This window comes from Neomonachus schauinslandi, chromosome X (assembly GCF_002201575.2).
Source record: "Neomonachus schauinslandi chromosome X, ASM220157v2, whole genome shotgun sequence".
NCBI classification, from domain to species: domain Eukaryota; kingdom Metazoa; phylum Chordata; class Mammalia; order Carnivora; family Phocidae; genus Neomonachus; species Neomonachus schauinslandi.
This window is the reverse complement of record NC_058419.1, coordinates 80,833,003-80,845,341: the sequence shown is the minus strand read 5'-3', so window position 1 is coordinate 80,845,341 and position 12,339 is coordinate 80,833,003. Positions and strand designations below refer to the sequence as shown.

Below are 12,339 nucleotides of genomic sequence, written 5' to 3'. Positions count from 1 at the left end.
GGAAAATATGGCAGAACCCAAGAAGAAGAACGTTTAGTATCTTAGGTGTCCTGAAAATAATTCTGAAAAAAATCTCCCTTTTCTTCATCATCTACCCTGATTCATTTGGGACCAGGAGGGATCGCGGATGGATTCTGCACTGATGAAGCTGGAAACGCCTGTAAATTCATTCCCGGCTGGAATGGTCCCCCAGATTGAGTAGGAATTACTACAGACTGTTGCGGTGTTCCTGAAATTCCTACCCACTGTACTGGGTACCCTGGCCCCCCCACAGCATTATACTGACAAACATGGGGCATTCCATATGATGATAATGGCCCAGGAAATGAAGGGAGTGGGAGTCCTTGTGGCAAGGAGGTTGGGACAGCTCCACGGATTTGGGACAGAGAAGAAATCCATGTTGGTGTGTAGCCCATAGTAGATGGAGTATTCTAACAAAAACAAAAGTAAAAACAAAAGATCAGTTCATTTGGTCAATGCTTTTACCCATCTATATTCCTTCCTAATCTTTCTGGCTTACTCTTCCTATTATTACTATAAGAGGCTACATTTCTGTGTGCCAAGCATTGTTGCATACCTTATTTCATTTCCTCTTCATTACTGCCCTGCAAGGTAGGCATTTTCAGATAAAGAAATTGAAGATCAAAATTGCTGACACCGAATATCACTAAGCAACTTGACAGTGAGGTGAGGATTTGAATAGAGTTCCAGCTAACTCCAAGGACCCTGCTAAATCTCTGTTCACAGTTCAGTGTTGTCTCATTTCTTTATGTTAGCACTACTCTTCTATTTTTATTTTCTCTTCCTAGCCCCATGAATTCTCTCATTCAGCACCACAGACAACAGACCAGCTTACTACGTAATTCTCTGGAGACAGAGGAGCATGATTTAGTGTGGCACAGGGGAAAGAGCCTGGCATATATAGTAGGTGCTCAACAAATGTCACCTCCCCACCCACTTCTACTCATTGCCTTAAAGTCTAACATTCCTATTGCATTTTTGGAAGTTTAAACTCAAGAGCATTATGTTTTTGGCAGTACTGTGAAAATATATTCCTGCCTGACTCTCCTTATCATGTCCTATTGCGAGTATGCATATCTCTCGAGATTACTGAAATCTTATGCATATGGTAATAGTAAGTCTAACAGAAGTAAATAATTCTCACTTAAAGTAGAGTTTGGTATCAGTCTCAAATGCTTAGTTCTTCTAGGTAGAATAGTCAAGCTAAAAGCCTTTCAAATAAACTGAAACTAAAAGGCTTTTGCTTGACTCAAGAATGAATGACCATATCTCTTGATGTGAAAAAACACATTTATTTCAAGTTCAGTAATCCCTTCTTCATATCAGTGTTTTTGTTCTGTTAAAGTAAAATTAAATTTAATACTTCTGATTCAAAAGGGCACATATAGTATGATTGCATTTTTATAAAGTCATTTCCATGTATCCATATACAGACACAGAAAGATATCTGAAATGTTGTTTACCTAAAGTTAGTGACAATTATTTCTAGGTAGTGGGATTTGAAAGGGCTATTTTAAGATTTGTACTTTTCTGCATTTATTAAATTGTATAATGAACATTATTTTACAAACAATAATGTGATTTTTATTTTTAAAAAAGACAATGGAGATGACGTGTTATACTTAACCTTCTGCATATTTCAAAGGAATTTGAGATTCAAATGACCTATGGTCTTTCCTCTACCAAAACACACTGCCTACTCATATTCCACATCTTGGTGATTGGTACACTTGAATGATAGCCAGTAATGGCAGCCAGAAACCTAGTCTTGACACCTTCCCTCTTGCCATACAGCCACTCCATACTAAATCTTGTCCCTTTTCTCTCTCTCTCTCTTTAAGTAGGCCCCATGCCCAGTGTGGCGCCCAATGCAGGGCTTGAAATCACGACCCCAAGATCAAGACCTGAGCTGAGATCGAGAGTCAGACGCTTAACTGGCTGAGCCACCCAGGCACCCCCATTTTATCTCTTAAACATTTCTTGGAATCTATTCACTTTTCTTTATCTCAACTTCTCTTTATCTAGACTACTGTGACTAACTCTTAATTGGTCTGTCAACTTCTTCCCTTAGCCCCCATAATCCTTTCTTCTTGCTTCAAGTCAGAGTAATATTTTCAGAAAGCAAATATGATGTTAACCCTAGGGCTTCAATGGCTATCCAACTTCTTCTTCCTCCTCCTCCTCTTCTTCTTCTTCTTCTTCTTCTTCTTCTTCTTTCTTCTTCTTCTTCTTTTTTTTCTATCCATCTTTCTTAAAATAAAACAAAGTTCCTTATCATCACCACTTTTAAGACCCTCCCAAACTCCTTAGATTCACTGCATACCAACTCCTCTCTGCTCTCTTCACTTCAGCCAAACTGGCTTACTTTCAGTCTCTCCATGATCTCTTTACCCATACATGGCTTTTGCATATGCTGTTCTTTCTGCTTGGAATTATATTCCCTCCCTTTGTCACCTAGTTAACACCTACTCATTCTTCAGATCTCTGTTCAATCATCACTTTCTCAGTGAAAGCTTGACTTCCCTTCACTAGATCAAATCTCTTACATATGATATCTTAATTTTTCCTTTGAAGTCCTTATTACAGCTACAATTTTATATTTATATATTTATATAAGTTTGACATAATTGTGACAAAATTTTCTAAGTAAGGCCATAAATCGGTAACAAGCAAGAACATTAGATTATGAGATCAGTTTTCCACACAAAGATGTAATCAACTGAACTCAAAATACAAAAATAACTACTTTGTGCTAGTCACTCTAAAGGTGTTACCTCATTTAATCCTCACAGCAATCTTGTAAGGCAGGTGGTATTATCTCTGTTTTAAAGACATGGAAATTGAGGCACAGATGACTTGCCTATAGTCACACAACTAGTAAGTGACTGAGCTGACGCTGGAACCCAATTCTGTTTAAAGACCTTCACCACTTTTGTTCATACTCCATTTTCTACTCACTCTCCCTCCCAAAATCCCCCATTATACTGCAAACAACCACCCTCCTACTAGTCAACAAAAGTTTCCATTCACAGAGTACTCAGAGGATCTGTCACTGGCAGCACCAATGCATTTATGCCTTGAAATCTGCCTCTAAAGTCTTCCAATTTTTACAATGGTGATACTATCTGTGTATAAATTGGTGCCAGGAGTAAGATAAATACACAGAATCCCCAAGAAATATACTGCTTCCTAGTTTGGGAAATCTAGGCTTTTGAAATTTTGATTCAACATTAACACTAACTGTATTTTCAGACTCTCTTTACCAAACTATATGCAATAACTACAAATATACACATACATGTACACAAATACAACACACACACACACACACACAAATATATCTCTTTCAATTATGAGAGTTCAGATTCTAAGCCCTGATTCACATTTTAATAGATTTACTCATTGTGAAAAAGTGATACTTTAAAAATTCAAACACAGAGAAGTACAAAGTAAATAAGGCCCAAATTCCACCATCCCGCATATTGTTAATGGCTTTTCCTATTTCTGTGTGTATATACATATATCTAATGTACATAATTTTAAACAAATACTGTATATATTGTTCTATAGGCCTGCCTTCTTCCCACTCCAGAATGCATTGAGGACATCTTTCTATATCTCAACTGCATGTACATCTAAGACCATATGCAATTAACTAGGCATCTCATCCCATAAATATATCTTTCACAATATTATAGCTTAAAGAGCTTTAAAATTATTTTTCAAACTGAACAAATAAGATCACTTAGTAGTTCTAAGAATACTGACATACAACATATGGTAGCTTTTCCTCAAAACCCAAACTCTTCTTGCACCACAGGACTGAATTAACCATCACTCTAGATGCTTTCTTTTTGATACTTGATGGTTATTTTTTTCAGGTATAAGAGTCTAAAACAAGGGACAGCAATCTACAGCATGCCACTTCTTTTTGCAAGTCAAGTTTTAATGGAACAAAGCCATGTGCATTCATTTATGTTTTGTCTATGGCTGCTTTTGTCCTATGACAGAGCTGACTAGTTGCAACCACACGACTTGAAAGTATTTACTAACTGGCCCCTTCTCAGAAAAAGTTTGCTGACCCCTGGTCTAAAAGATAATTTGCCTAGACATAATGAATCTAGACAAGGATAGAAGTCTCTATGTTGTCAAATCACACCATTCTCTCATAGTGACTAAGTGAATCAATTTTCATGGTTTTAGTTCTTTTTTTTTTTTTTTTTTAAATAAGCTCCATGCCCAGCGTGGAGCCCAGCGTGGGGCTTGAGCTCACAACCATGAGATCAAGACCTGAGCTGAGATCAAGAGTCAGACCTTTAAGCGACTGAGCCACCCAGGAGCCCCTGGTTTTAGTTCTCATAAATAAAGAGGAATATGTAAAAACAACTTACTTCATATACTTTGTTCCAGTTGTCTGTCTCTAGTTTGTGTTGACTCTGTTTGAGTTGGTTTAAACTTGGCTTAATAAGAGAATTTCCTACTGTTTCCTTTGTCCAGTCATCAACCAGTTTATGTAAGTCGTCTGTGAACATCCCTTTTTTACTAGCTGGAGATTGTTGGCATGATGCTACATTACTTTCCACACACAGTGGATCTAGAAGAAAAAACAGAAAAACCATAAAAAGGAATTAAAACTGATAAATACTGTTCTTCGGCCAATAATGCAGTTGATAGAACCCCACATACGGGGTACAGATAGGGTAACCAGACATTCAAGTTTATCTGGGACAGTCCTGGTTTAAAAGCTGTTGCCCTGGAGTAATTATTAACAGTGTGCCTTTAACTCTCAAAAGTTTTCTCTTGTTGGATAACAAATTATATGGTCACCTTGGTATAAGTCAAATAAGGTATAAGTTATTAGTCAAATATAATAAACAGTATCTCTAAAAACAGTACCAATTATAATCTTTACATTAGTTTCCTCAAATAGATACTTAGAAGAGTTTTTAAAAACACTCATAGAATGTTAAAATTGAAAAGAACCTTAGAAGTCTAATCCAAACCACTTGTTTTATAATGGACAAATGAGCCCCAGAGAAGGTACAATGATATGCCCGAGTTCTTGCAATTAGTCATCAGCTGAATCAGGCCTGGAATGCTGAAACGTAGACAAGGATGCTCTCTCTTTTCAGTATACCATACTGACTTTCAACAAGCATCAGAAAACTAGAATCTCATTTAACTTTTTAACCAATATTTTTGTTTGTTAATGATAAACAAATGGCAGAAACAAAATGCAGAAGGTGTATGAACTTCATGAGTTGTAGAGCATAAGATGTCCAAAATAAATGAAAAAAATCAATTACAGAAGTCTCTGACAGCAAAAAATTTCCTAATCTGAACATCACACTAAGTCTTTAAATTATTCAGTACTATTATACACATTTACTAAATCATTCTCATAGAAAAAATTCATAAAGTTCCAATTCCTTGGATTTACAAGCCAGAACTTATAGAGTGGGTTTAAAATGAATTTTAGGAAATACAGTTTTGAAATATAAGCACAATAACATTTTCAGGAATTTTATTAAACAAGCATATGAAAATTTCTTGTACATTTGTTATGGTACTTTTTTTAATTGTGAAAAAATATGTAAATTGGCAAAGATGATGCAAGAAGCCTCCATATTAACACTTTCAAAGTAATTTTCTTTATCATTTTTGAAACTTATAACAGACCTGTGATATAGGCTCAACAAGTATTCTATTTTTTGGATGAGAAGAATGGGATCCAGAAGCTGAGGTTATATGCTGGGGCTAGAACCCAGGTATCCTGACAGTTAGGTCAGTGTGCTTTCCACTGTACCATACCAACCCATAGAATACACTGGGAAATGAGTGGGAAACTTGCTTCAAAAGGAGGAACATGATAATCTTTTTTTTTTTTTTTAAGATTTTATTTATTTATTTGAGACAGAGAGAATGAGAGACAGAGAGCATGAGAGGGAGGAGGGTCAGAGGGAGAAGCAGACTCCCTGCCGAGCAGGGAGCCCGATGCGGGACTCGATCCCGGGACTCCAGGACCATGACCTGAGCCGAAGGCAGTCGCCCAACCAACTGAGCCACCCAGGCGCCCGGAACATGATAATCTTAATGAGTGCTTATACAAAGTCTGTGATTCTCAATGAACTCTGCATTACTGAAAGCTTAGATTCAAGGGGATTAAATATTAAATGAAAACATATTAATGAAAATTGCTTAAGAAGAGTTTAATGAATTAATTGGACCACATTCACATATACAAAAGTTTTATAAAAAATCATGTATACTACCTTTTGGGCAACCATGAGTTACCAAAATGACATACCAATTTTGCTGGAATTCCCTCCTTTTCTAAGACTTAAAACCCGAAGACAACAAGTCAGCCTATAATAAAGACATTTTTTCCCCTGTTATCCCTCTGCACATTCATCTAATTCTCTGTCAACTCCAGTGATGGAACAAATAGCAGAACAATATTGGGGAAGACTTTGGAGCTGAAGCCTTTTAAGAATGTCTTCTTACCCAGGAAAAAATGTCAGTTGGTAGGAGTAAAATGGAGACGTCAGCAGGTAGGAGTAAAATGGAGACAACAGCCAGAACCATATACACATTAGTGCCAAAATTTTTGTTCACCCAGCTTCTCCTAAGGAGTATTTCTGTGCTCATTCCCCTTAGTTTCCAAAAAAAAAATGTGTTGCATAGAGCTAAGTTTGAATGTCATTCATTTAAGAACATTTCTGCACTAAGGGAAAGCCCAATGTCAGGATTCTTGTGTACAGCTCTGATGGAACAAGTGATCTCGAACCCTCAATTGATGGTAATGATAGTGGCACAATAGCCAGCAAGTGAAGAAATGATTAACAAACCAAACAGGTATTGAAATGAAACAGGAACCGAGGGCAAGACTCCTAAGTAGGCAACAGAAAGATATGCACACACATACCTTCCAGAAGTTATCAAGAACAACATGCTATATGAGAAGAAAAAAACGTTTATGTGAATGTTATCCAGTGCCTAACTATACTTTATACATGAAAAGGACAATTATTTACTGATTTCATTTAAGAGTTACTCATATACCATAAAAGACCACTTAAAGTTCACAAACTAGAAAATATCTACATGAAAAGAAGTACTGTACAAATGTTTTAACAGTTATAAAAAACGTCAACATTACTTATTACTTAAAACTTCAAAGATACTCTTTAATATTCATTTCTTACTGATGAATAAAACCAGAGTATAGTCCTTGTTGTTTTTTTCTGTTTTTTTCCCCAAGGTGATGCCCCCATTCAGATAGTTTTAGTGACCACCCGACTGTGAATGTTCCCATCTCTTATCTCAAACCTTGACCCCTCTTCAATCCAATTTCAGAACCCAAATGTGTTTTTCCATTTGGATGTCAATAAATTATTCAATTCAATACACCTAGAATCAAACCTAACGTGGTCTTGGCATAACAGTTCACCTAAATGTCATCTTTCTATGATATCTTTCATATTTTCTCCAAACTACTCAGACTCTGAACATTTGGATCTCACCAAAGATATACAAATATCCAGTCATCACCACATCACGGCAATTCATCCTATACAACGTCTCTTGCCTATTTTCACTTCCACAATTCTCTAAACTCTTAATCATGTCATACATGGAATGCTATGATTACAACGATCTAAATGGACTCACTCCCTAGCTCTAGCCAATACATTCTTCACATTGCCACCAGATTAGTATCAGTTAAATGCTGTTTTCAGCATTTCACTCTTCTGTTCAACCCCCCCTCCCACTTTAGAGGTTTCTTAACCTCTAAACAACAGTAGGTTTTTAACTTGTTTAGGTGGCAAAGTCATTGGTAGTAGTCATGGTTATCTTTGCAGAACAGATATTTATTATCCCTAAACAAACATACTATCTCATTTATTAAGCTTAAATATATAATTATGTGTTAGATCAGATACATTATCTTACACCAGACTGTAGCATAGACAAGCTACGGCAGTTGCCAAAAGTTCTTTTTTAAAGTATGTAAGAAAAACCTTCTAATTCTAATATCAACCCTTCATTTCATCCAACTGTTATATTCTCTTTCTTGGGAATAAATCTTGCATTTTAACATTTGCATGCCTTTATATCATGCAATTCTACCTATAAACAATACTCTTCCCACAGCACTTCACCAATTTTAATCCTGTCCATTTATCCTTCAAGACCAACTCAAATACTACAAGCTGTATGTAGCAGTCTCAGACCACTATCACCCTCTATAATCCTCCATTGCCTCCTCTCAACCCACTGCAGACACAATTTCTGGTATTAGGAGGCAATGCAGAATAACAGTGAAGAACCAAGGCTTTGTTTGGAGTTAAACAGATTTGGATTCCCTCGCTTATGAACTGAGGTTCTAGGGAAGTAGTTTAACCTCACTAACTTTAGTCTTCTTACCTATAAGAGACAGACTTTAACTTCTACCTACCTTACAGTTATTTTGAGGACTGAGATTATCAAATGCAATTATGTTTCAGGGTCCCCAAGACCACTCACAGATTCAGTGATTCAATCAAAGGTGTAAGGACTCAACATATAGTTGTATTCACAGCTAAGTTTATTACAACAAAAAGATGCATGATAGGATCAGCAAGGGAAAAAGACACAGGAATCTAGAGAAATTTATGCACAGACTTCCATGAGGGGGACACACTTGAGCATACTCTTTTCTCTCAGCAACGAAAAATGCAGTACACCAAAGACATGAGAAATGAACTAAGACAACTGCCAAAGACTGAGACTGACCACTGGGAGACCCACATGTGGGAAAGATCCAAAGAGTACCACAGAGGCAATGCAACTGAACTGACACTGGAACAACAGACCAAAGAAGATAGGCTAGAACTCACAAGGTAAAAATAACTGGTCTCGGTTGGGCAGCCAATAATTGGTTTTGACTCAGGTCATGATCTCATGGGTCATGGGACTGAGCCCACATAGGGCTCCACATTCAGCAGGGAGCCTGCTTGAGATTCTCTCTCTGCCCCTCCCCCCACTAGTGCATGATCATGCGCGCGCTCTCTCTCTCTAAAATAAATGAATAAATCTTTTAAAAAACTGGGTCAATTACTTCCTATTAAAAAAAAATCAATATTCCACCTTACACCATACCACCTTACACCAGTTAGAATGGCAAAAATTGACAAGGCAAGAAACAACAAATTTTGGAGAGGTTGTGGAGAAAGGGGAACCTTCTTACACTGTTGGTGGGAATGCAAGTTGGTACAGCCACTTTGGAAAACAGTGTGGAGGTTCCTCAAAAAATTAAAAATAGAGCTACCCTATGACCCAGCAATTGCACTACTGGGTATTTGCCCCAAAGACACAGATGTAGTGAAAAGAAAGGCCAAATGCACCCCAATGTTCATAGCAGCAATGTCCGCAATAGCCAAACTGTGGAAAGAGCTGAGATGCCCTTCAACAGATGAATGGATAAAGAAGATGTGGTCCATATATACAATGGAATATTACTCAGCCATCAGAAAGGATGAATACCCAACTTTTACATCAACATGGATGGGACTGGAGGAGATTATGCTAAGTGAAATAAGTCAAGCAGAGAAAGTCAATTATCATATGGTTTCACTTATGTGTGGAACATAAGGAATAGCACGGAGGACATTAGGCAAAGGAAGGGAAAAATGAAGGGGGGGAATTGGAGGGAGAGATGAACCATGAGAGACTATGGACTCTGAGAAACAAACTGAGGGTTTTAGAGGGGAGGGGGGTGAGGGGATGGGTTAGCCCAGTGGTGGGTATTAAGGAGGGCACGTACTGCATGGAGCACTGGGTGTTATATGAAAACAATGAATCATGGATCACTACATCAAAAACAAATGATGTATTGTATGGTGACTAACATAACATAATAAAATAAAATTAAATTTAAAAAAAGAAGTAAAAAAAATCAACCTTCTAGATAGGATTATTTTTTTAAGATTTTATTTGAGAGAGCGAGTGAGCGAGAGATCATGTGCGCACCCATGTGAGCAGAGGGGAGGGGCAGAGGGAGAAGGAGAAGCAGGCTAGTCTATTCTCCAATAAAAGTAATTAGGATTCCTTTTGGAAATGGTGGCTCCTAAGACTGGGGCAGGAAATATACAAAATTAGCCTAGAGCATCTTCTGGTGCTAGTAAGTAAAAAAGAGTTCAAAAACAAAATTATACACAATAGCTGACTGGTACTCCTCGAAACTTTCAGGGTCATCAAAAACAAGGAAGTTCTGAGAAACTGTTAGAGCCAAGAAAAGCCTAAGGAGACACGAACACGAAATAATTTGGTACCCTGGATGGGATCCTGGGACAGGAAAAAGAAAAGGTAAAAACTAAGGAAATCAGAGTGAAATATGGACTTTAGTTAATAATAATGTATCAAGATTGGTTTATTGGTTGTGACAAATATACCATATGAATGTAGGATGCTAGTAATTGGGAAAACTGGGTGTGGGGTACTCTCAGTACTATCTTATGGAAATTGGAAACTCTCTGTACTATCTTAACAATTTCTCTATAAATCTAAAACTGTCCCCCCAAAATAAAGCTTAATTTTTAAAAATCTTAGTAGATGTAGTCAAAATGGTACTTTTAGGAAAATTTATAGCATTAAAAGCTTGTATTATAAAATGAAAGGTCTCACACAACAATAATCTTAGCTGCCGGGGTACCTGAGTGGCTCAGTTGGTTAAGCAACAGACTAGTGATTTCAGCTCTAGTGATGATCTCAGAGTGCTGGGACTGAGCCCCGAGTAGGGCTCCACGCTCAGCAGGGATTCTGCTTAAGGAGTCTCTTTCAGTCCTCCCTCCCCACACCCCTGCCGCTTGTTGGCACATGCTTGTGCTCACATGCGCTCCCTGTCTAAAATAAATAAATAAATCTTTAAAAAATAATCTTAGCTTCCATTTAAAGAAATTAGAAAAAGAGCAAAATAAAAACAAGGCATGTGTAGGAGGAAGAAAATAATAAAGAGTAGAAATCAATGAAAGTTAAAACAGGAAAACAATTAAGGAAACCAATAAAAATAAACACTGGATATTTTTGAAAAGATCTATAAAATTGATAAACTGCTATCAAGACTGACAAGGGAAAAAAAAAGAGACGACACAAATTACAAATATCCAGAAATGTCTGGCATGCCAGGAAAGACCTGAGAAAGGAGAAAGTACCAATCACTCAATTCTGGCTGAACTTCACTTCCTGGGCAAGCAGGAAATAAATTCAAAGGCTGTCTTATAAAGTGAAGCTTGAAAGTGTGCCTTCTCACAGAGATTCTCCTTGGCAAAAACATCCAGATGTCACTACAGGTTTCCAAGACATTAAAAAGGTAATAATAAACAACTCTAAACACAGAGATTCAACAGCTTAGATGAAATGGACCAAGCTTCAAAAACCATAAACTACCAAAACTTACTCAACATAAAATGAATAACCTGAATAATCCTATAATCCTATTAAATAATTTGAATTTGTAGTGAAAAACTTCCTAAAATAGAAATCTCTGAGCCCAAGTGGTTTCATTGGACAATTCCTCCAGACGGTTAAAGAAGAAATAATACTAATTCAACACAAGGTGTTTGCCATAATAGAAGAAGAGGGAGGAGAAAGACTTCAAAAAATGCAGAGTAAGGGCCTAGGTGAACATGCTCTTTAAAACAATAAAAATATGGGCAAAACAACTCAAACCAACCATTTCAGAACTCTGACAATTATCCAAAGATACAGAATGAAGTCAGAATCATTTATCCAAGACACACTACTGAGGTCTGTGACATTTTAACTTTTGGCAAGTTCCATCCCAGCTTCTTCCTCAGCTCAGTGTTGTGATGGCCAAAAGCCAGCAGCACTGCAGACAATAGAGATTAGACCTCTTTTTGAGTTCCCTTAAAAGCACCATCCCCAGGGGCGCCTGGGTGGCTCAGTCAGTTAAGTGTCTGCCTCCTCTGCCTTCGGTTCAGGTCAGGATCCCAGGGTCCAGGAATCGAGTTCCATGTCAGGCCCCCAGCTTAGCAGCGTGGCTGCTTCTTCCTCTTCGTCTGTGTGCGCGCAGGCTCTCGCTCTCTCTCTTTCTCAAATAAATAAATAAAATCTTTAAAAAAAAAAGTACCATCCCCAGAGTCAATATTGTGTCTAAACTTGCAACAACCTAGAAAGACCCTCTATTCTTAGAGTGTGGTGGATATTTGGTTTCACTCAGAGCTCAGGTCAGCCCAGGCAGGCTGCGTATGTGGAGTGGGGGAGGGTAGGGAGCTACCTCCAGGGCATTACTGAAACAATAGGAAAGTTCTGGCAACA

The 12,339-nt window shown here is 37.6% G+C and overlaps 1 protein-coding gene across 2 annotated transcripts in view; it reads right to left on the bottom strand.

The window, feature by feature from the left end:
- WNK3 (WNK lysine deficient protein kinase 3) overlaps positions 1–12,339 on the bottom strand; it is a 162,049-nt gene continuing 149,710 nt past the window's right edge. The window contains exons 21-23 of one of the 2 annotated variants that reach the window (XM_021699309.1): positions 7,912–7,931; positions 4,413–4,615; positions 102–431 (exon numbers count right to left, since the gene is read on the bottom strand). In XM_021699309.1, coding sequence (XP_021554984.1) covers positions 102–431; positions 4,413–4,615; positions 7,912–7,931 — 553 coding nt within the window. Of the gene's footprint in view, positions 432–4,412; positions 4,616–7,911; positions 7,932–12,339 lie in introns of both variants that reach the window. The other variant, XM_021699364.1, reaches the window with a different exon arrangement.